This window comes from Nesoenas mayeri (genome assembly GCF_963082525.1).
Source record: "Nesoenas mayeri genome assembly, chromosome: 1".
NCBI lineage: Eukaryota > Metazoa > Chordata > Aves > Columbiformes > Columbidae > Nesoenas > Nesoenas mayeri.
In genome coordinates, this window is record NC_137541.1 from 170,881,736 (window position 1) to 170,907,487 (window position 25,752).

General features: G+C 35.6%; 1 protein-coding gene across 1 annotated transcript in view; it reads right to left on the bottom strand.

Moving 5' to 3' along the window:
* Window positions 1-1,630: 1,630 nt before the first annotated feature.
* Window positions 1,631-25,752, bottom strand: part of PIBF1 (progesterone immunomodulatory binding factor 1) — a gene marked incomplete at its 3' end in the record, with an annotated part of 116,816 nt that continues 92,694 nt past the window's right edge. Inside the window, exons 16-18 of the mRNA XM_080356229.1 lie at window positions 23,652-23,736; window positions 3,874-4,053; window positions 1,631-1,687 (exon numbers count right to left, since the gene is read on the bottom strand). Coding sequence (XP_080212355.1) covers window positions 1,631-1,687; window positions 3,874-4,053; window positions 23,652-23,736 — 322 coding nt within the window. The remainder of the gene's footprint in view (window positions 1,688-3,873; window positions 4,054-23,651; window positions 23,737-25,752) is intronic.

A 25,752-nucleotide genomic window follows, 5' to 3' on the forward strand; every position in this document is an offset into this window, starting at 1 on the left:
AACAAATTGTGAATCATTGAGATTCCAACTAGTATCTTGCCTAAAATAGCTCACAGTCCTTCTAGATAATACAGTGTACTAATTATTGGGTGATAAAAGATAAACAGGACAGTCAGGGAAGTTAAACTAGGGACTGTGAATCATATAAAATGTCTATCACAAATTACAAAATTAGTATTTGCATATAGGAGCTGTTTCCCATGAAAGACATGTTAATGATTCTATTCACATAAAAATTCAAGTTAGATAAAACCATAGACTTCAGGAAACCAAAGTTTATTCAGGAATGTCTGTACAGATAGATTTCTGAGCCCAAAGGTTTCTGTATTTTTTCCCCCGTGAACACCAGTTAGTCTAATAAAAGATATTAACTCTGTCTATGCACCTGGCCTTCCTCACACAATGATAATTTTAATCCTGTGACATGCAATTGGTAGCCTTATAACCTCATTCTCTTAGAATTAAAAAGAAAATAAAAATAAAGAAATAAAGAAACTGGAGCTTACCTGGAACAGAGAAAGTACTGCTGTGCTTCAAAATGCTGTTTGGAAAATAAATAAAAGTGAATCTACGAATCATAAGCTTGAAATAGTTCAATATTATATAGTAAAAAAATATTGTTCATGTCCAGGTAGGAACAGCAAATCAGTTGAAGAGTTATTATCATTGAAAAATGAGGTAAGAAAAAAGAGCTTTGTCTTAAATGAAATCTGAGCAGTATTTTCAGTACACAGTCACTTAAACAATATTGTATATATTTATGTGACATATAGAAATGTACCATATGCAATGAAAAGTGCTTTAAAATATTGGAGAGCTTTTCTATATTCTAAGTAGACGGTGGAGTGGAATAAATAAACAGACTGTGTTCTTGGAAGACGTGGCTTATTTTCATACAATGAAATATGGCACGTTACCCATTTCACCATTACATGCTACAGTATTCACACATCATGGTTTGATTTTCATTATTACACTGATGTAACTACGCAAGAGCAAGTGTATATAGCCCATTAAGTATCCGTGCTGATAATTAAGATATATTTTATTGCTTCTTTAGAATACTTTTAATGCCTGTTTGGTAGAACAAGTGATATGAAACAACAAACTATACAAATCAAGGCTGATAAGAAATGAACTTTTTTTTCCACCTGACATGAAACTCCTTCATAGAAAGTAGGACATAGTCTAATGCCAACTGATGTATATTTTTGAAATTTCCATGAGCCAGAAAAGTTGCAAGGAATGTGGCATGAAACACAGGATCCAAGAAAAACAATATAAAAAGCTGAAACATGCATGAATTTGAACACTCTGAATAACACGCCCTTTAACTGCCCAGATTATAAATGTGTACAATATGCTGGTGTTTATTTATATTTTAAAATTCAAATATATGTTAGTAAAATCGTTGCATGCATTATTTCCACACATTTTATTCACATGACAGGTCTAAAAATTATTTTATGAAGCATAAGACCGTTTGATAGATATAAAAGACCAATTAAAAATAAAACAGTTGTTTGCTTTTATGATAAAAAGGGCATCATTGTGGTGAAAATAACTTTCTTCAAAGAAAAGCTCCCCAAAGGATTATTTTGAATAAGTTTGGAAAAATTTTGGAGAAATGCTACGGTGAAGTTTTCTTCTGTAGTTTCTTGTACCATACGGGTGCCTCTTTATTTGTCTGCAAAATAAATAACATTTTAATTGTGAGACAGTGAAAGTCAGAAGAAAAACATGCAATCTACACTGTCTCTTTCCTTCCTATATAGTTCACAGTGATAATTGAATTATTTGCTTAAATGTAAATAAATTAAAAACAATTTAAGGTTATTATCACTACATATCTGTATTAAAACCTCCCTATTTCTAGGTTATAAAAAGCAGATTATACAGTAAGAGGTAAATGATTTGTTTTAACATATCTATCACAATGAAAACATGCATCAGCTGTGCTGTAAATAGATTTCATTTGAAATAGCATCATCTGCCTTTTCTATTTGAGAACGAGATGGAACTTAGAAAAGAGATTTTAGGTGTGCCATATTGACCAACACTTTATGCAGAAATACAGTTCTTAAAAATATATAATTAAAAATAAAATAATTCTGCAGTTTTCTGACAGCGTAGAGAGTATTTGAATCACAAATAATTCTCTGTGAGGAGCTTAGCCTTGCCTTCATAGTCCTATGGGCTACTGCTACACAGTCAGGATTTCATAACATTTTTGTGGCAAATTCAATGGCTGCTTGTATGGAGAAATTAAACTAAAGAAGTGGAGGTGGAACAAGGTAAGGACTATTCTGCTTCAGGGTTGGGTATAACCTCTTGCATTAGTGGGCACTGTACCTTTTGTCTGTCGTCCCTAAACTTGTCCGTTTCTAGTACTGTTTTCTGTCTGCTCTCTATTCAGTCTTTCCTCCAAGACAAAATAACCATTCAATTTAAAATTTGACTTTATTCAGCTGGCCTTATGGTGGGGGTTCTCATCACAATCTCCATCTTTTTCTCATTTAAAGATTTCAGTTACAAAAATAAATCTGCTCTATTTGTTCAAGCTTTTAAGATTCTAGAAGTTGAGCTAAACTGGCAGGATTTTCACAGGACTACTAACTTCTTTCCCCATATAAGCAGAAAGTCTGCCATCTGCCTATTTTTGAGCCCCTACTCCAAAGTTTGATAAGATTAGAACTTCTCAAAGAGAAATTGGTCACAATTTCTAAATGTAAAAACATTTTTTTTTTCTAGATTCCTACACCATTTCTGTATCCGCAAGAACGACAGGACAGATTAAACACTGAAACCCTGGATCGTCTACACAACCTAATTGTTAGCTCACATATTTGCTCTGGTTTGGATCACTGAATAGCTCTGTCACGGACCAAGTTTGGACAGTATGAGAAAAGACTATGGGTGAGACAACACTGGGTATGCCCGTGTTTAGACTCATAACACTATCCAAGCAAATTTTGAACCCCTAAAATCTCCAAAAGCCCTCACATCACATCCAAGAGTTGCGACCATTTCCTATGTTTTGTATTATAAAAAGAGCATCTGATGTCCTGCAATACAAACTTCATATTGTTTAAGACACTGAATTTTAAAGTCTTCATCAGGAAAAAAAATAGTGTGGCTACAAGCACTCTATTCTAGGGAATAGTAGCCTCAAGAAGTCATGATTTATTTTGTGACTCAGCATTGCAACTTTGCTCTCTTAGATTTATAATTTCAGACATAGTCATAGTCAGAAACTTCTAAACCATTTTAATGAAGCTTTCAAACACTAGAGGCACTAAATCTGAAGCAGGCCACTTGAAATGTTTAAATCCAAGCATTTAGTTTCTAAAGGAATAAAAGAGGGTTTTATAATATCAGGCATCCTTAGTAACAGAAGTGATATCAATACTGGGCATGTATTTTTTAATATCTGTTTAGATGTACACACATTAATATACATGTATATATGAATATAATATACATAAATACACCTCTTTCCTCACTCCTGCTCCTAAATATATATATGCACACACTCAACCCACACATGATCAGGGTAGATTTAAAATTGTACACAGAGTCTGTGGATTCCTTCAGCTATTAAAATATTGCTCACCACTCTTAATATTGCCAATAGCATAACGTAATTAAAAAAAAAAATCTAGTTTGCTGTGAATTTAAGATGCAGAAACTACCAAATAGCTAAGTAACATCATAAACTGTAACTTCTCAAGACTGGCCATTCCCATAGAGAGCTGCAAGTATTCAGCTAAATTAATTATACATTCCCTTGAAGTATGAACCCACATTTTTCTTTTTAAAAAGTGAGAATTATGAAAAAAAGCTTATGGAGCTTAGTCTTAGCATGGTACTTACAAATAATGTTGGCTTAGGAGTAAATACATTTTCTTCCTCAGGTTCCAGCAGCAATTTCACTGAAGGGTTTGATCTGTTTTTTGCTGTTGCGCTTTTTACATCAATATGAGACAGAGGTAAATTTTGTTCATAGCGTTTACCATGTAGACTAATTAGAATCTGTTTCATTGTGGCTAGTTCCTATAAAACCACAAAAGAACAATGCTAAGTTATTCAGTAAAATTACATTTGAACCTATTAAATATTTATTTGTTAATAATAGATTTACGTTCAAACTAAATGTGTAAGTGGATCAGTAAATCTAACAAGCATGAATATATGCTTGCCATAATTAATTAGATTACTAATTGGACACTAGTAAAAATAAGAAAGGCACATAGGATTTATACAACTCAAATTTGTATTGCTTAAAGGCTGTAAAAGAGAACATTTACTGTTTAATAAGGAACCCACCATCTCTTTTAACTCAAGCTGCCATTTAATTTAAAAGAATACTTTTCAATTTATTTTGTCAGGCTGAGGGAGTTTACAGATCTAATTTCAATGACCACGACAAATTGTACTGTTGAGCGCTAGGTCTTGCACAGAAGTCTTACAAATACATTACTAGAAATATGTATGTCTTTATATATAGATCAGAAAAAAACAAACAATGAAAAAACTTATGAGGACCTACAGCAAAAATGGGATCAAAGTGGAAAAGAAAAGGAAAGTTCAAACATGGGAAAAGAAAAACAAAAACATAAAGAAATGCAAACATTTTTGGATATTCTAATAATTTGCTTTGTAAAAAATTTGGATTAATTAAAAAGAAACCTTTTCTTACTACTTAGCTGAACAACACAGATTACTCAAAATTACAGTAGAGTGAGAAAAAACAGAATATTTTGTGACTTTAACTGGACATCTTCTGTTCTCATCTTGCATCACCATGTGCCAAACATTCTCTCCCCGCACATAAAATGGGTGTATTCACTATAAGTTACAGAATTTAAAGTATTATTTATTAGTATTATTTATTGCATTATTATTATTTAGAGCATTCATTATTACAGCACTAGAACGGCATTGTCAGTAGAAAAGCCTTTGAAAAGTAAGTTTTAAGACAATCTTACATTTCTTTAAACTATTAATATTTTTGTTTGCTTGCTTTTTACAAATGTTGCCATCTTCAATAAGCAATACAGTTAATGTATTAGCATTCTATATATATAACATTCTATCTTATCTCTCAACCAGAAGAGGGTAACGCATATTAATAGCTGAATGACAAACATTTGTCGTATCTTACCTATTTCTTAATACTTGCCAGAAAATTACATTGATGCACGTTCTATTTTAATTGCATTATTAGTACCGAGTTCAAAAAACCCGTCAGCCTTCTAAAACATTCCTGCCATACACATTCTCTCTGTCCACTGCTGCCTTTAATACAAAATTTAAAGTCAAAACAATCATGTTGTTGCCTTTAAACTGTCCCGGACTAACTCGGTTATATGAATGGATGTTACACACCACAGACCAGCTTTATCGAGTGTACAAATTGTTCTTGTATCTCAGTCATTTAATATTAACTATTTGCATAATTCAGCCATGTGCGGTGGCATGTTGAAACAGCATGACTGCGGAGCAGCTGTTTGAAAGGACTGCATAGCTGGTGCCAACATGTTTTTCAAAGTTGTAAACTCTGCAAAGATGTTGCCAAAGTGACACATAGACAGAATTTCTTGATGAAAATAACTCCAGCAAGTATACAGCAAGTAAATACACCATCACAGGAGATTCAAGTGTACCTAAGCGATGTTTTTGACAAGCGGTGTTCCTCTACTTAAGCTGCGTTTTTCTGTGGACCAAATAGCTGCACATTTGAACAAGGCAAAACCCCAAAACTGTCACACAGATTTATTTCAGAAACAGGGCTGAAACCTGTATGTGTCGGGTCAAATTCTCTCGTGTCAAGATCCACTGGGCAGCCTAAGGTCTTCTCTGCTCTGCAGAATCCGTCCTGTACTTGACAGCCCTGTCTGTTTCCAGACTTGGAACAGGCTCTGGAGCGGCAGCTCTCACATGAGCTTCCCCTGTGACAGGAGAATGTGAAGCTACGGGAAGGAATGTCAGGGAGTGGGGATGACAAATTAGCCCACAATGAATAAATTACTTTGGCATCACAGCCAAATTTATCACGAGAATTTAGCAAAGTTGCCTTAATATTTGTTCTAAGATCCTTCCACATTTAGTGAGAAAGACCTTAACAAACTTGGCAAAATAGCACAGGAAACACTGAATCCAATCAAATCATTGGTATGTGTACTGCTAAACAAGAAAAGAAAATTAGCCCAGCACATTTGCAAAAGATGTGCTGTTTTCAACCAAGGAAATACTGAAAACTTCTGTCTTGAACTGCAATATTTTTACCCATCTCTTTAGTTTCCTCTGCTCCTGAACACGATTTTAATTCTTTGCTTTTCTTTTAAATTCTAAACAAAGAGTTATTAGTACTGCTTGCTACTGTTAGCATGCTACCATGAGTCAATAATACTTTCCAATCCTAAAAACTGGCAAGTTGGTCTAGAAACCTAGGAAGGAAAAAACAGCTCTGGAGCTTGTGCTTGAAGAACTACATGAACTTGTGCCAGTGTGAATAGGACCTTGAGAAAAAAAGGGAATGTAGGTGTGGGGTTCAAAATACATGGGAAGAATCTTTTGTGCGGAAGGACATGTATTAGTTTCAGGATAAGCTGAGGAAAGGAAGGTGTGAAATGAATTATTAAAAGTTTTATACACTTCTACTGTGTCACATCCAGAGTCCTGTGTCCAGGCAGAGCTGTGCAAACTGTTTACTCAGAATATTCACTTCAGTTACTCAGTGCATTGTAGAAACAGTTTTGGTAAAGCTCTGCATGTCCCAGTTTCTCCGTGGAGGTATTTGGTCCTGGCCACGCTGGCTCCTGGACGTATAAGCAAGTCGTGCTATGCAAGCCACGTCACTCTGTAGAGGCTTCCAGGTCTGAGGGCTTTGGCTTTGGAAAGCCACACAGCAATCCTTCTTGGGAGGACTATGAGTACTAACACCTCTGAGGGGATTCACCCGGCTCCTTTCTGTGCTGGTTTTGCAGCTTTGGTCCCGAACTTTGGGCACACGAGCACCCGCTCCTCGCTTACACAACATTCTGTGGGGACGTGGCAGTGCAGATACACGGAAAACAACACAGTTAGCAAGAACAGGTGGGTTAAGATGAAACAAGGAAAAAATTAAAGTATGCAGCTGGCACAAAAACACTGTTTATGTATAATGAGTCTCACCCATATAAACAAGTATGAGGGCTATACTGTATTATTAAATGTTTTGAAAGTCTGTCTACAGAAACCTGGTGAATTTTTGTTAAGGATGCTAGCCTGCTCTGCCTACCAGCACAAAGGCCAAAAAACAAGGTAATGAGCTGTGTGACACATTACCTAGGATTTAATTCAAGCTTATAACACCTGCATTTATGTGTCTAAACTTAAGTATCTACACATGAGCTAGGAATCTAATTTTCCATTACAGGCAGTGTACATTGGAAAGTCATTCAACTCATCCAGAAGTGTGTCGGCTGAATGGTGTTGGAACAAAGCTGCCCATATTGATTGGGCTGCTATTGACTATAAAGCGAAGTTAGATGCTTACCTCGCTGCAGCCACTTCTATTTAGGTATCAAAATCTAGTGGTCATAAGCTGAATCCATTTCTCACCTCACTCTCCTTATAATTTACTTTTCTCAGCCCTCTACTTCACCTAAACCAGCTTTCATCCTGAACAGCCAATGTGCAATCCCCTCACACACATATCTGAAGTACTGAATTGCTGTGTTAATAAGAACTGCATTTTTAGAACAGGCATTCACACCACACATCGTGTAAGCTTTCCTAAGCATACATAGATTCATACATTAGAACAATCTAACATCCTGTATTTCACTTACTTATGGACATTAATTCACATTTAATGAAGATTACTTGCACTATAAAAGACTCATTGAAACCTTTGCATACATGACCAGAAATTAGTCAGAATTCAAAATGATGAATGGACTGAGAACAATGTGAGTGAGGTAGCAGGAGGTGAGGTAACATGTATCGCACAGTAAACAGTATCAGAAGAACTTATTTGCTTATTTCCATTTACTTTTGGTACTGTGATGTCCAACAACCTTAGTTAAAAATAGCAAAAGCAATTTTGTGTGCCAATACACAAACAGGGAGATATTTAAGTATTGAGAAGGGAGAGGTGCCAATCTTTTCTATGATGTTAATTAAAGTGTTTTCTGTTTGGGGATTTTTCCTTAATTCTACCTTGTTAATTTATTAGGTTGAATGCTTTCAGTGCTGTTGTTGTGGAACTCTTATAGTCTGCAAAAACTGTGTATCATATTAAAATAATCAAGTTTTAAAACAGTGTTAAAGGAATCAAACCAAAGAAGTCTTAATCATTTTAGAAGGTAAAGTAAAAAAAGGCAAAATAGTTGGATGCTATCTGCTCACATTACTCATATTTCAGAAGATTCTTATGACTATCTTTGAGCTTGAAGCAAGTAAAAATAAGTTATATTTTATTTAAAATTGCTTTTACCTGTTTATTATGGATAATTGAAATAGTTCATAGAAAAATGGAGACTGAAGATCCTTCTCAGAAGGATAAAATTTGATTCCTTCAACTAGCAACGCAACTAGAAGATAGAAATGAGCAAATGCAAAAATAAGGCAAATAGCAATATGAAATATAAATGTCCTTTCAGTGATAGACACCACAAAGGGATCTCTAGTAACATTGTTTTTGTTGTCCTGGATACATGCTCAAACATACATGTACCAGAAAAGCATCTTACATTTTCTTAATTCTGTACTACAAAAATTCCAAATTAGTAAAATATTAAATATTATACTGAAATAAAAACTTAGATAATCACAACAAAATGAAAAATAATTGCCTGATATGGGAAATGACTGAGGCATAAAAGGGAATGGTGTTTTATCAAGTAAATAATTGATGAAGTATACAAAAAATAGCCTACAATAAGCACAATAGATACTTTCTGAAGAAAGTTATTCCGTTTCTTTTCAGTGGATTTTCAACAAGTATGATGACTTTTCTCTTTACTCTCTCTGCCATGTAGTTATAATCAAAGCAAGAAAAATCCTCTCTGTGCACTCAAGAGGTTTCAAAGGCACATAACATCATATATGTGTGTATAGAATTATAATAAATACGTAAATTTATATAAGCAGTTAAAATGATATATATTTATATATCATGCTCTGGAAGCAGATGCAAAATAAGTCTCAAGAAAAAGCAACTGGCTTACAGGAATCAATTACATAAATGTCAGTTCTTATGTTCTTATGGCAGGGATGTCGTGCACCTTCAGATAATCTCCATACGATGATCTTAAAAAGAAACTTTACATAGATCAAACTGAACAGTTGGAAATTCTCAGTAGGAAGAGACACCTGCCTTTCTGGACTGAAGAGAATTCATTCTGGTGGTAAATGTAATGTTTTTTTCATATCACTAAAATAATCACAGAAGCAGCCAATGGGTGTTAAGTCCATCTGGCTTGTTCCTCATACAGTGAAGCCCAGGGTTACTGCACTCAGATAAGTATCCTCTAAAGAAAAAGTGACCCTAACAATAGCACGTACAGTTAACTGAAGCTTTACCTTGACAAATGGTATTCTACTTTTAGCTTTCCATACAGAATTTATGATTGCAACTTCACCTTGGCTTAGAACTCCATTTTGAAGCACAGAACTTGTATTGTGGAAGCTGAACAAGAAATCTCTGTCCTAGAAAATGTATCAGGTCTGCCAGAATCACTGAATTTTGATGACAAGTGTTCCCAGAGAAGAAAACTGCATACTTTCCCAGTAAAAGAATGGAAACACAGAAAAGGTGCTAAATATTATGATCTTTACACAAGAAAACCAATTTCACTGACAAAACCAGAGAAATGAGCTGAAGGTGAGATAAAACCAGAGGTTTTCCTACCTCAAAGATGCTGATCGAAACTTAAGTTGTCTCAGAATTTTTGAGTCAGGCACTAAGATGACGATTTTAGATGTATGTCCCCACCTCCAATCTGTACAGTCTTCTGTACTGTTAAGAGTGAAGTGTGTATGTTCAGGACCTCCTTTGGAAAGCTTTTATTCCTCACTTTAGCTGCCATATGGTCCAAATGTGGTTAAATTATAACCGAAAATAAAAATATGTATCCAGTCTGGAGAAACTTGAGAGATTACAGCACTGTCTTTAGGTTCAAGAAAAGCTGACTCTACATCCCCCTTTGCATAAAGGGGACTTGGACAAAAAATTGCTTCACGAGGGACTTAGGACATTACACCTTGAGTCCAGAGCCTGGACTCTTCTCAACATGGGAGTCAAATAGCAGGTTTGAGTTCAGCAGCCTGGTGGCTATTCTGGCTGTATTCACTTCTAAAATAACAACAACAATAAAAATAATAGCTACGGTAGAACATACAAGTGAGGGAACACAGCCGTACTGGGATGAAAGACATGTTGGTGGTAAGTCAACGCCATCTGTCTTCACATGCACATCCTCCCATTTAGGCAGCTATTGTAGTCATCAAACAACAAGTCAGCACAGGGAAAAGCAGAGTTCACAAAATGAGGTTATGGGTATGTTAAAGAATACTAACTTGAGAAACCTAAACCAGCATTTAAGAATGCTATATCCATGTAGTAGTGTTTTGTAAAGAGCACATTTCAGAAATGTTTTCTCAGTCTCTTGAGAATTAAAAGTTTGTGTCCAATATACAAACGTTCTTGAGAAAATTCAGAAAAAAAAGAATATACTTCCTATAACTCTCTCTTAAGAGAAAGTGATCTCAATCTAGAAAAGAGTAGGGCGGGGTGGTTCAGAAGGAACAATCTTCACCATTGTCTGTCTCACAGTGTTCAGTAGGGTCAAGCTTGATGGGCATATAAGGTGATGGTAGAGAAAATACTAAGGATATTTTCTGCTATGAAGTCTGTGTGTTTTCTCACCCTCCTCCCAGGAAAGCTCAGGAAGTGTGGGCTGGATGAATGTACGGTGAGATGGATCATGAACTGGATGGATGGCAGAGCTCAGACGGTTGTGATCAACAGTGCAGAGACTGGTTGGAGGCCTCTAGTTAGTGAGGTTCCCCAGGGGTCAGTACTGAGTCCAGTCCTGTTCAACCTGTTCGTCAAGGACCTGGATGAAGAGACTGAGTGCACCCTCAGCAAGTTTGCAGATGATACCAAACTGGGAGGAAGGGCTGACACAACAGGAGGTGAGGCCTGGACAGGCTGGAGGACTGGGCAGAGAAGATCCTGATGAAGTTCAACAAGGGCAAGTGTAGGGTCCTGCACCTGGGCAGGAATAACCCCAGGCACTGGTACAGGTTAGGGGAGGACCTTCTGGAAAGCAGCTTTGCAGAGAAGGACCTGGGAGTTCTGGTTGACAACAGGTTGACCATGAGTCAACAATGTGCCCTTGTGGCCAAGAAGGCCAATGGTATCCTAGGATGCATTAGGAAAAATGTGACCAGCAGGCTGAGGGAGGTTCTCCTCCCCTTCTGCTCTGCCCTGGTGAGGCCACATCTGGAGTACTGTGTCCAGTTCTGGGCTCCCCAGTTTAAGAAGGACAAGGAATTACTGGAGAGGGTCCAGCAGTGGGCTACAAAGATGATTAGGGGCCTAGAGCATCTTTCTTATGAGGAGAAACTGAGAGAGCTGGGTCTGTTCAGCTTGGAGAAGAGAAGGCTGAGAGGAGATCTCATCAATGTTTATAAATATCTCAAGGGTGGGTGTCAAGAGGATGGGACCAGACTCATTTCAGTGGCACCCAACAACATGATGAATGGCAACAGACACAGACTGAAGCACAGGAGGTTCCATCTGGATATGAGGAAAAACTTCTTTACTCTGAGGGTGCCAGAGCACTGGCACAGGCTGCCCAGAGAGGTTGTGGAGTCTCCTTCTCTGGAGACATTCAAAATCTACCTGGACACATTCCTGTGCGATCTGCTCTGGGTGAACCTGCTTTAGCAGGTGGGTTTGACTAGATGATCTCTCTTAGATTCCTACTGCGACTTTCTGTGAAAATAAAGGTGTGTTAAAAATAAAGTTGTATCATTTAACAGTTGATACTAAGATGGAGAGGGATCTTTGTGAGAACTTAGGTTGCAGTCCTGCTTTGGAACTTGTGACCCTGATATTTGGTTGGACTTCCTAATATCAACCTTTAGATATCTCCAGTAATAATATTTAATCTGAGAGAAACTAGCTTGTCTGACTCCTCTATATACCTGTTGGTGACAAATTTGTAAGTTACAATTAGTTTGCTGATTTTAGATGAGGATTTGGTAAATCACACTACGATAGTACCTTTTTTGTTTTTTAACTGACTGCAAATCCCTAGATGATTTTCAGATGTAGACACCTACAGCACAGATTTTCAAAATCCGTCGAGATCCATCTCTGCTACTTTGTCACTTGACAAACAACTACTCGGATCATCCTTACACTGATAACTCTTCAATATCATTGGAATTCACCAGTTAAAATGGAGATAAACAAACGGAGTCTTCTGTACAGATTGCTGGCATAGAACATCAAGTCACTGACATATTTCTGGAGAACAACAGACCAGCGGACTGAAATAGAAACTGGTTCCACCTTTCAACACATGCAATGACTTGCACACAGCACTTTGAAGAAAAAGTTTACGTATGGTACTCTAACTTTGGAGTGTACTTAAAGAAATGAGACATATATGTGTCATTATCAAGGAATGAGAGTCTTGAGCAGAAGTAGTACCTGGAATGTCTTCTCTTTAGAAGTACTGACAATTCACACAAAGAATTATTTTAGAACTGTTCTTCACAGGTTTTATTTCTGCCGAACAGCTAGAAACACACAGCAGAAGGGCTAAAGCCTATAACCTCGAATGAATAATTTGTCTCCCTTTTTTTTTCTGAAAATGGAAAAAGACCAACACTATTAGCACAGAATTTACAATGTTGGATGTTAATATTAACGATGACAAAGTGTGAAAAGAGATAGAAAGACACTACAGAGGCTCAATTTTAATGTGAAAGCAAAATGAAGCAAATAGTACGTCAGTCCATTCCACTATTTATGACTGCGGATGGACAAGATGCAGTGGCACAAACGGTGCAAATTCAGCTTCAATGCTCTGGGCTTGTGCCTCTCAGGAGCAGAACCTACCTGCACTACAGAGCTCAAAGAGGATTTTAACAACCACCTATGCAATTCAGAAAATATCACAAGTCATGGTTCAATCCCTCATGTAAAGCAGAGTGTCTTTGACATAGTTGCATCCTCTATTGCAGCTGCACTGACAATATGAGAAGTCAGCAAGAATCCTGGTGTGAGATTTGCACATATGGTCATTTTAGGCACATGAATATACACTGTAAAGCTGGAAACTAGAAGACAGCATGAAATGTCCTGATCAAACAAATGAACCTGATAACAGGGTGGTGGAAAGATGCCAGATCATATGCAGGATGTTGAGAGCTCCTCTGCACTACACTTAATTCAGGAGTTCTGTATATCCCAATGCTTATAAAAAATTAAAATGAGCTGACTGTACGGATCTAGATACGGATCTACAAATGACTTCCAGTTTTATAAGGTGAATTCATCAGAGCTGTGGCAACAATAAAATGGCCCAGTCTTTGCAGTGAACAGCATCTGTCTAGATACATAAAAATCTCTGCCTATTTCAGTTGTATCTTACATTTGTTCTTAACAGTTCAATCTTTCTAAGTTCCTAAGTAAAACAGAAAATAATTTGTTTAACAATTCAGAACTTGCATAACAAATTCTGAAAGTTGTTTTCACTTTTTGTATTAAAGACCAGAAATATATTTGCAATTATAACTAGGACTAAATCTCCTAATTCTTTTTAATCCGAGCCATTGTGACATCCATTTACTCAAATTCAAGTTTAATAAAAACTATGCCTTCTTGAGTAAGTTCTGCTTACAGGAAAAGAATGCTAAAACTGCTAATACGCCAAAACATCCTTACTTGCCTAAATTATTATGTAGAAGTTCCTGCACTTTCTGAGAGGGTAACATTTTAGTTTGATTCTCCCTGTCTTTGGTATTTCTTACAGATGATTTAAATTCACCCTCCACTTGGTAATATTCAAATGCTGCCATAAAGTGAACAAAAGTAAAATTTTTACATGGGTGGATGAGCAGCAGAATGTGATGGAAACATTCATAGCCAATACAGAAAAAATTAATATAACAGAACATCGGTTCACTGTTCTGAAAATATGAACAATTTTAGATTGTTCAACAGCAAACAATTTCTTGTTTAAATGTTTATAATTTTAACTGATTTCAGCTCTCTTAAAACCAAATAATTTAAAATACACATGCCAATTCCACTCCGTAATCCATAAAGAAGCTGCATTTTGCCTATGCAACTTCCTACTTTTGAAAGCAAAAGAGTGTATTTATGTTTGATTTATATTAACTGACATTAACAAAACCCTGTGTTATTACCATGTTTTCTAAGATTGTGAAAATAAAAAAAAGGAAAAAACTGCTGAGTAGAAATCACCTTTTAGTACATAATTGTTTAGTGTGCACCATTGCAAATGGGAAGATAATTCTTTATCGAATACATACAAATATATATGAATACTAGTAAGACATTCTGAGTAACACAGTTCCAATAAAAGAATGAATGTACCCAGCTGTTAAGCCCTTCCTCTTCCTAAATTCAGTATTATTTGGAATTCAAGTTTTATTAAAGCTTGGCAGCAACAAAATAGATAACAAAAATGAGAAATACTGCTTAGGAACATATTTTTCCTTGTAAAAAATGAGCCAGAAACTTCTCTACACTCATTTAGCAATGTAAATGTCACTTTGTTTCTCCAAGCTTTAAGCTGAGAATAGCTCCAGGGCTTACTTGTGATGCAGAAATGTCCCTGTAATCTACTTAGAAAACATGCAGAACATTAATAGAAACTAGAATCTTGGAACATAAACGTAGCATAAGAAAAATGATAATTACTCTGTGGCTTAACATTTAAAAAGAGAGCTATGCATTGTACATCAGCATTTTTTTTATACAGAACAAGTTGCAGCACATAGATGTGGAGGAAGTCATTCGCTTTAGAAACACAAATAGTTTTGACATTATCATGTACAATCTTTTACACAGAAAAGAGGGGAGAGAGGCAGAGCTAGAGATTGTTTGAAGGCACCTGTTACCAATCACTTCTTTTCAGTCGTCTTCCCAACCCCTGCAGTTACCCCTTCCTTCCCCTCTTCCTCCAACAAAGCACTGTTCTCCTTTTATCCACTAAGCGTCCATCCCCGATTAAACACGTACTGCCCTTCCCCTTATGACTCCAAAGCTTTTTATGAGCCTCTGAACTTCTCTCTACCTCTGTTTTTTGCAGATGGCAGCTGTTGCTACTCTCCAGGTTCCTAAATCCTACACACTGGCTTTTTGTCCTGGGTTACTTCTAGCCAGTCTTCTTCAGCATAACTTAATTACAGCTAAGGACAGTATTAGCCATACTTTAAAGCATGACTAATAATTAAATGATGAAAACTCATCTGGAATCCTCAAGGTCGTTGCTGAGATGGAATGAACATGTGGGCGTAGAGAATTTAGCAGTGAGGGGTATTCCCCACATGGAATGCAAAATTAAGATAAAACACAAGAATATAGGAATAACTGGTCAAAGTGAGGTAAAGTACAGATACTTCAGGAGACCTTGCTTCTCCTCAAAAGAGGAAAAGAAGAATAAAGGCACCTGTTTTTTCTTTCATTTTTGTAGGCCAAATAATGGGATAGCTATTAAGAAGTAACGGGGTTTTGTGCAGGATACTGAGTGAGATGAATATGTTGAAGCACAGAGACTACTAGATTCTCAGACACTGGAAACACTAAAATTCTACAACAATGAATTGCTAAAGCCTAACAGGACTAATTAGTAGCTGTTCCTCCTGCTTGATAACAAGGAATTACTCCAATCTTACACACACTTGGAAAAAGCATTTGGCAACCATTTACTAAAAACAAAAAAACAACAAAACAAACAAAAAACCCCAACCAACCAAAAATCCCAAACAAACAAAAAACCAAATCAAACAACAAGAAGTTAATTTTCTACGTTTTAAAGATAATGAAATAAGTACTTTCTGTTCTTAACCTCACCTTCCCCTGTCATTTGTTCTTTTTCTCTACTCTTATTACCTATGGAATGCTGCTTTATGTTTATCTCCTTTTCTTGCATCCCATCAGATTCTCTGTTTGATTGGACAAAATAAGCTGCACTTCTATTCTCATTCACATAAGAGATCCAGCCTGCTGTTATTTTATAATATATCTATATTAAAAAATTCCATTCTACTTTTCAACTAAAAAAGTCATTAGATTTCATTTTTGAGAGACTCACGGGACTTTGGAAAGTGGCCTTTTTTGAGAGATGTGGATTAAAAAATGAATATAAATGTAAATTTTTAGAACAATACAAAGTGAAAACGTAATTTGTCTGTGAAACTACTTTCAAATTACAATCAGTTCTGCATAAGAAGATGAATTAGAGAAAGGAATTAATTTCTGCCTGGTTAGGACAACTAAACACTAAGGAGATTTTCTTTTCAGGCTTTTGAACCGAAACATGTAAGGAAAGAAGAGCGGCTGTGATTAAGATAGTGCATTAGGACACATGAACTCTTAACCTCTACCACGAACTCTGAGAAGTTTTGGGCAAACCATAATTTCTTTCATTGTGGTTTTTACTTCTGCAAAACAGGGACAGTGATACTTTTCTGCTTTAATTTGTGAAGACAATATTCGTGAGGTGTTCGGTTACTGTGGTGAAGGTCAGAGAAATATTCAATTACTAAACAAGGTTATTTTGACATAGTTAAGAAACAATGAAAACCTGGAAAGGGGGAAGAGATACATGGTAGTAAAATAAAAACATTAGCTTTACTCATAAAAGGTGTTATACATCACATTTGGAAAGCTTCTGAGCTGCCAACTGGAAAATAAGTTTGACATTAACAGTCACTTAGGCAATTAGCATTTTAATATTAAACTTGTAGACTATTCTCAGCAAGAACAGTTCAATAAGAATTTTATACTTTAGTATGTTTTAGAAAGAACAGGAGCTTGCAATGGCTAACTTAAAAAAAAATAAGTCAGTCTAGTTGAAGATTCGTATCAATTCAGCTACACATATTTAGTCAGATGTAGCACTCACTTCAGTTAGAGTGACACAACAATTTACTGACATAAGCTGTCTGGATTTAAGTAAACAAATAGCAATCAAATCCCATGTGTCTGTATCCATTTAACTGATCGATATCAAATAGGTTTATTTAAACTACTACTGTATGTCTTCTACTTTGTCCCACAGCAGACAGCCAGAGCCTGGTTTCTGGTTGCCAGTGTCACTTGAAGAGCTTTGGCACAGTGACACGTGAACATGTCAATAAGGCAGGTGACTAGTGCAGCAGGTTGACATTCTATCACTTGTATGCACAGCTGCTCATGTACAGCAAGCACACAGATGTGTAATGGAGATAAAATATCAGTAGGTTTTCATATCTTTTTAACCAGTGTATAACATTCATGTGCTGATAACTAATCATGTCTGCATAAACAATTGCGTTATAGGAAATTAATGAGTGTTATAAACAGCCTTCATTTACACCACTTATGTAATAAATTTTACCCTTTTATTTCTTACTACATTAGTTTCACAGTATTAGTTTCACCTTTATAGATTAAAAATTACTGTATTGCCAGACTGCACTGCACACAGGTGATTTCAAGCTGTTAAAAAAAAAAAAAGGGTAGTGCAAATTAACTCCCTTATATTCACATAAACTGATGTTTATGATGATCTTATGCGCTTAGAGGAATACTTGTTTAAAGCCTTCTATTGGTGTCTCTTACACCACTGGCTCATTTTCATTTCTTTTCATGTCTCTGAGAATATTTCTATTTTAAACATAAAAAGAACACTTCTATTTGTTATACCTGCTCTGTTTTTGTTTTCCCCCAAAACCAATGGATTATGAACTCCACATTAGGAACATAAACAACAGTTTGTTAAATAAAAACCAGTTTGTTAATTATCAAGATTTGACAAGTCTTTTTCTGCTCTCTGTACTTTGAATCAGAAAAACTAAAATAAATAGTTTTAATTGTGCACATCATTGGTTTTCTTTAGTACGATACAGCTGCATCTTAAATATCTGAAGAAATAGTACAATGCCATACATCAAAGCATAGCAAATTTATAACCTCTTAAACATAACCTCAGAAAATGATTACTAAAACTTCTTGCCAAACATCTGAGTGCTGACAGACTGCCCTTCCAAGTTTTCATCTGAAGTCTGCAAGCCAATGGATAAAGTCTAAAATTGCACTTCTGATGTTCCAAAATACTAACAACTGCATCAAGCATGAAAGGCAATGGAAATGCCGAGATCACAGAGCTCATGGTAAATGTTTCTTTTAGTCAAGGGCTGACTGCTGGAAGAGAAGGCAAAAACCCCCTCAAACCAACAGATAAAAAAGAATCATGGATCAAGAGCTGCAGCTAAAAAGATTCAGCAGATTCATCCCACTTTAGCACTTAACAGAGAACGACACTCTGGTGTCTTCAAGCTATAGATTCCTGTTATATGCACAGAAGGATACCATTTAGATGCAGATAAAAGATGGCACAGAAGCTTGGTGTGTTGTACTCTACAGTTGTGAACACAAAACACCCTCTTTTTCACAGGCAAATAATATTGACATACAAATATTTTTACTTGCTCTTTTCATTGCTGGACCATTTCCAAAGGTGATTCAAACTGCTAACCTAACAGATAGCAATCCACTTTTTTTTTTTTTAAATTTTGTTTGTTTGTTTCGTTTGTCAGGTTAGGTTTCTATTTAGTGATCTGAATGGTTCCAGTGCAGCATTAGAGATGTGCCAGAGCTGGTGCAAGTGGAGGAGGGAGGAGGAGGATCAGGAGCAAAGATGTAAGACAGTGTTATAACTATTGGGTCAACTAGGGCATAATGTATAAATTCATCTTGATTTATGCCTTGAAGGAACATCCTTCTTACTCATGCTCCTCTGTCTATACAAAGACACTAAGACAATGAGGATCCAAATTTGGGGGTAAGTGGTGAAGTTAAGAGTGGGAAGAATCAAGACTACAAGTCTTTTTCGTGTGAGTGTGGTTGGGTTATTCACAATAAAAGACAGAGGGTCAGAAGTATAAAGCTCAGCTGACTAAAAAGAGAACACAGACTACAAATAATAATGCAAAAAAAAAAAAAATCTGGATTTGAAATACCCTTTAAAAAAAAAACCCAACAACAACACTGTTTACTAGATGGTTATTAACTGGAGACCCCATTGTTCCTCTAAACAATGTGTTATGCTTTTCTGATGGATCTGGAAAAACAATTAAAAACTCTGTTGGTTATCTTGACAAAACATGTAAGATTTCTTAGTCTGAAATCAGCTGAAACATCTGGCTGTACTAACTGTACTGGCCAGCATGCATTGAGGGGTTTACAAATGGCATCACGATACTGAGCACCCCAGTTCCTCCTGGTAGCTCTGTGAAGGCTCCCTTATGAACCTCTAAGAACAAAACCTCACCGTGATCCTGGATACTAGGCCTTCACGACAATGTCATTGAACTCCCTTTCAAAGAGTGAAGTTTGCATTTATCCACATGAAGAACGCAAGAAATTTTACTGTACCAGTTGATTTGCAATGATCTAAATGAGAATCAAGACTTAAAAGTGTTCCACATTCATTTACAAATTCAGGAAAAAAAAAAAGAAATATGTCACAAAACAATTAAGAATATAGTCTAAAAAAAAAGGCAAAAGCTTCAATTTTTCTCCTTCATGGGTGGACTCTACCTTTTAAGAATGTGTATAGTCAAATGACCAATTTTCACTTAAATTTCCCACAGCAAAATATAATAATAATCATCAAATTAGCTGTCTACATAATTTAAAATAATGAGCTACTTTATCACATTAATATCTAGTGTCATTTTTTTTTCCTGTAATAAAAGTGCTCACATAAGAGCCCTCTATAAATTCTTCCAAGATTCATAGTTGAATATTTAACTTTTTCTTCCATAATTAAAATACATAAAAGGGGAAGTAATATTAAGCATGGATGTAAGTTCTTTATTTAAAAAGTGTATAAAATGCTATAATTACCTCCAAAGCAAGCATTATGAATCCAGCTGATATCACAAGGAGATAAAAATAAAAACCCCAATCCCTGGAACTCTAACATTTCATTAAAATGTGTTAACTAGAGTCTGAGACCACACAGGCTGGAATACCTTAAGTCAAAACTGTGTACTTATTGAAACACGTTGCTGTAAGACGGCATTAACATTGTTTTGGCTTTTTGCTTGTACTTGTAACATACCTAAACTTCATTTTATGGGAACTATGAGTATCTTGGGTTTATCTGTTCAAGAATTCTAATGTTTTTACTTGCAAACATGAGGGCAACAAGGTAATTCCTAACAAGACATGACAGTTAAATATGTGCGATGACTAAACAAGACTGATAGCAATCATATAACATGATAGCATGTACAGAACACAGAAACCCATAATTCATATTTTTCACATTGCCTAAATCTGTATTTCCGATTGCATGTTACTTCTGTTTAAAAACACATACCTTGTCTAAATGAAGTTAAGTCTTTAGTAACCCAAGATTTGAAGATTTGGATTGTTTTTTCTATTGGCAGGGATAGTTACTGTGAAATTGTGATGTTACTGCATATTTAACTGTTTTATTAATATGGCAAAAAAATTCAGTTGAAGACTAACTCACTGTAAACTAAGTTGTCCTATCCTGTACAAAGATTAATTACATGAGATAATTGCCTTTTAGGGAAATTAATAAACTGTAATACTACTGAAAGAGGTCTGCATAAAAAGTAAAAAATGAAAGGCTGCATTAGGAATAAAAAGGAATTTAAAAAGTTGAATGTACACATGCACACATACAAAAAAACCACAACTCGTTATTTTCACACATTTTCCTAACACAACTTCAGCTTATTTTTGTGTTTCTTAGGGGTTTTTTGTGCATTATACTAGCATTTCATAATTTTCTTCCCCCAAGCAACCAACTTCTAATGTTTCTTTTTCGGTATTTATATCCTTTTCTGCACAGGTGACGTGAAAACACATTACCACTATTACGTAAAACAATATGACTAATGTGGCTTATTTTTAACAGATATTAAAAAAATGTCAAAACCGTAATAATTTTGGGAATATTTGCTCCATTTCTTAACATCCAGGGTATGAGGAACATTCAAGATGAAGTGTGGTTCAGACGTAAGTATTTGCTTTCTTTTCTCTCAAGCCTGTCTCACTCAGCCTCACTTGTATTGTTTGCCACAGTCGGAACATTTTAAGTGGAGAAATGACACGAAGAACCAAACTGCTGCATATTGGGAACAGTTTGTGAGGGTAGTTATAGGGGCTAATGTTGTTGGGATGTAACCACATTGCATAGCTCTGAGGTATAAATCATACAATTTTCATACAAAATATTGTTAAATTTTTCCTTTATCACGTTCTACTGATTTTCATCAGCTGCAATGCGTGTTGGTTGACATGACACTACTAAAACTAGTCACCCAAGGTGTAACTACTTTGAGAACATAACTACTTGGCAGCAGCACTACTTGGGAAAGAAGGAGTAGAAACAGGACATTTTGAAATAAATGAATTTGAAATTAGCCTGCCAAGGGCCTATCATATTGAAATTCAGAAATTTCACTACATGTTTATACAATTAAATCATGTTTCCTCAGAGTATTTGTCATATCATTAATATAACGCTATGATGATTCATCAATACAGTTTACAAAATATCTGGAAATGTTTCCTGCTACATTAAGATGAGTGGGTTTCATATAAACAAACAAAAAAATCACCAAAAACCAAAAGGAAAAAGCAAACCCAAATATAACCCAAACTGAACATTAGTTTTTGTCTCAGTCTTGAACCTGAAATTTCAATATATGATGTGGGTACACAGACATCAGAAATAAGAGCTACGGAATGTTTACTTCTGATGCACCTACAGATGGTTCTGCCAGGTCAATGACACCTGCAGTTTGGGGAAGCATGTTCAATTACTCTCTTCTGTAATTAGACTATTTTCATCTCCATGCATGGAACTTCACAAGCACTACTATCACAAAAACTGTTGTAGGAGGAAACTGCACCAGACAAACATGCAGCACAATTCAGCATAGAAAGTAAACACATTTGAGATCTGCACTCAGGGAACAGAATTAATACAGTTTTCACTTAAGCTGAGGCTCACTTTGACTCAGCTGTTAGGGAAATTGGTTTGGTTTGTTCTAACAAAAAATGCGTTTGTAACTGGTCAGCAGAGACAAACTGTTTGGGACCAGACATGAGTTTTGGTTTACTGATCCAAGAAAGGAACCTGGGGAAGGAGCAAGGAAAGGAAAAGGAGGAGGTACACAAACAGTCAGTTTTCTATTGAAATAATGGTATTAGAATGAGTGATAATGCAACCCCAGGATAATTTAGGGGAGTTGGAGGTTCCTTGAGAGGAATCTCCCCAACTTCTCTCTTCCCAGTCAGAGAATTGAAAGGATATTTTCAGAGAACTATTGATAGAATGACTCTCTGATGATCTTTCTGAACAGGTAAATAGCTATTTAGGTCCTGCATATATATAACTTGTGTTGTTTTTCTTCACATTTATAATTTTAAACTAATTAATGTTGGGTTTTCTCTGAAAATCCTTGCCAAATCATTCAGCAAATCTGCAAGATCATTTAACAGCTGCTCATGGTCAGCTTTTGATTTCATATCTTCAGCAAAATTTCCATATTACTGTTCACCCTTTTTTCAGATCACTTGTGTATGAGACTCCTTTGGTAAACTTAATTTATTTTTGTCCTTCGTTTCAGACATTTAGTCTGCAGAAAGATTTTCTCTCATACTCCATGACATGTTACTCTCTTGAGATTGTTTGGAGAAAAATCTTGAAAAAGGCCTTTTAGGAATTCCCATATAGAGCATATATGTCTAAAGGGCAAGATTTTGCATACTTTTAGATCTAAGAATGTACTCCAGTAGCACCCTGACTCCTTGCTTTGATGAATCTCAGGTTAAGTACATAAAGAAATACCATGATTCTTGTCTAGATGAAACCTGTGTGACTACCATCCTCTTTCCTATCCTCAAATCCTATTTTGGAGTTGAAAAGAAACTCAGATGTGTAAGCTGGAAATGAATTGTGCAACGGTTTGTCCAGGTTTTTTGTCTTGGTGGTGGTGGAGCAACAAATGATCATGAGGCACACTCGGTACATGCAAACCTTGCAGATTACGTGCATCAGTTTAATCGCTTTTATCTACATACTTGTTAAATGCTTGCGAATGCCAAGCACTTTGCAAGGCACGTCTGTTGCGTGCGCATAAGAAAAGAAAGGACAGTGAGACCAAGTCATTAGAGAGAATTTAGCAACTGAGAGCACAACTGAGAGCCTCCTGATTGTCTGATGGACACTAGCACTTGTGTTTCTGAAAATGACACAGACAAAAAACCCCAACAAATCAAACTAAACCATGTTTTCCTCCCATGGTTTAAGGCTGAGGAAAGAAAAAACATACTTATGGTAGTAATGCTAAAACAGGAAGATTACCTCACGGTGATTTAGAAGTTTCTCCAAATCTGCTGCCATTTGATTCTTGACCCGCAGCAAAGCTGTCTTTTCTTTATTTAAAAGACTGGTAGAAAGAGGATAGGAAATACAGTAATAGCAACAGATAATCTCTTTTAATCTTGTATTCTGGCTGAAACACAAATTTTCTAAAGCTAAATACCAGCAACAATGAAAATCTGCTCAAGTAATTGTATCAAGTGATCCTTCTCTATGTTCAAGCGCTGCAATTTTATGAAGGGCCCTGAACGTACCGATATATAAAAAAATCTTATTTTAGTCAAATAGAAATACTATTGAAAATCTTCATAAAATATGTGGGCTTTGTTTGGTTGGTTTTTATTCTCTGAAGAATTATTTAAATTTAAATTATCAGAATCTTCTATTATTATGCCTTGGTTTCTTCCAGGCAAAATGAGATCATTTTATAAGCAAAGTTTCCTTATATCTACACTTACATATCAAAATGCAGATTTCTTTGTTGCATGCATCACTAGTAGCAGAAAACACTGTTCTCTCAGTATCATGGCTTTTTGTACGACTGTATTTAGCATTTTGAAAATAGCTAATACAAAGAAGAACAACATCCAGCTCTCCTTTTTAGCTGCGTAGTTTCTGCAGAAATTGTAAATTTATTTTTGCTATTTTTTATTTCATATTCCAGGGCAATGCATGGGATTAAGTTTGTCCTGTGAACCAAGTATGAAAACTGTTTTAGCACAAAGGCATGCTTTTATAGTACAATGTCAAGTTTAATTTTAATTGTTCATTGTTTTCTTATAGAATATGAACCTCTGAAATGTTTAGCATACACATTCTGATTCCATGCAGCAATTCTAATATAATTAAACATATTTTCATATTTAGCCCCAACATCAGTTTCCAACAATACACTTCAGACTAATGCATGCATAATGCCAGTGTATAATCTAGTTTGTTAAAACAGCCACAGCGATTTTCTTGGAAGACCAATGTTATATTTGCCATTAGCATGACTTATCTAAATAGGATGTACAATATAAATCATAACATAGATCAACAACTATGCAAAAAACAATTCTGCATGTGGTGTGCAAATATGTAATACTGAATACAGGACAGGAGTTCAAAAGCAAATGTATTGAAATTTTATAAATGGAATGGAGCAATTACATATGTTGCAAACACAAATTATTTCATATTCCCAGTATTTAATGCAGAAATGATCAACAAAATAAATCAAACTTTTCTTTAATTGGCTGTGTATCATCCACTTGTTTCAAGTAAGCAACATCATCCTTTGCCCCAGAGATTTTCTGGCAGTTCCTGCAATCTCCGTACTGTAAATTATGACTGTCAGTTCCTTCTAGGCATTCATTAATTCTCAGAAAAATTGTATGCTTTGGCTAAACTGCCTAGTTGTCTGAGTTATTTAAAAGGAAAGTATTAACATTTATGAAAAACTACAAAGATATTTTTATATTTTCAAGAGCTTTATTTTCTGTGACATTTTTAATCATGATGAAAATGTTCTACTATTTTTTCCTGGGCTCATGTGTTTTAACTTACTGATATGTCAGTTTTTCTTGTATTTCTGTACTTCCTAACAACATAAACCAATCCTTTTAGAGAATGACTCACAAACTTATTACAGAAGTAATAATAAAAGTTCCTTAAATAGTGCACTGAATAAGCATAAACATCAGTGTTCACGACTAAACCAGACATTCATGTTCAAGGTTCAGTTTAATCTACAGAACAGAACCTATTATGCTAGTTATATCTTCTGAAATAATATGTCATGACTGATCCATGCTAAGCAGTTCTAATTTCCTTTGTTTATAGCCAAATACAGGAATTAGACTGCTACATCACTCAGTAGCACTTGATGTGTTTTCTGCCATACATAAGAATACAGAATTACCAAAGCACATGCAGACTTCAGATTTAGTAGTTTTGCAATAGTTGTGGGGTTTTTTCCATTGTGGACAAAAGGAAATAATTCATATACTTCCGAAAGAATAGTGCAAAAGAGACATATATACATTTAACAGAGTGAGAAAGCAGTTACCAAACACAATGGTAACAAATTCACACCTGTAAT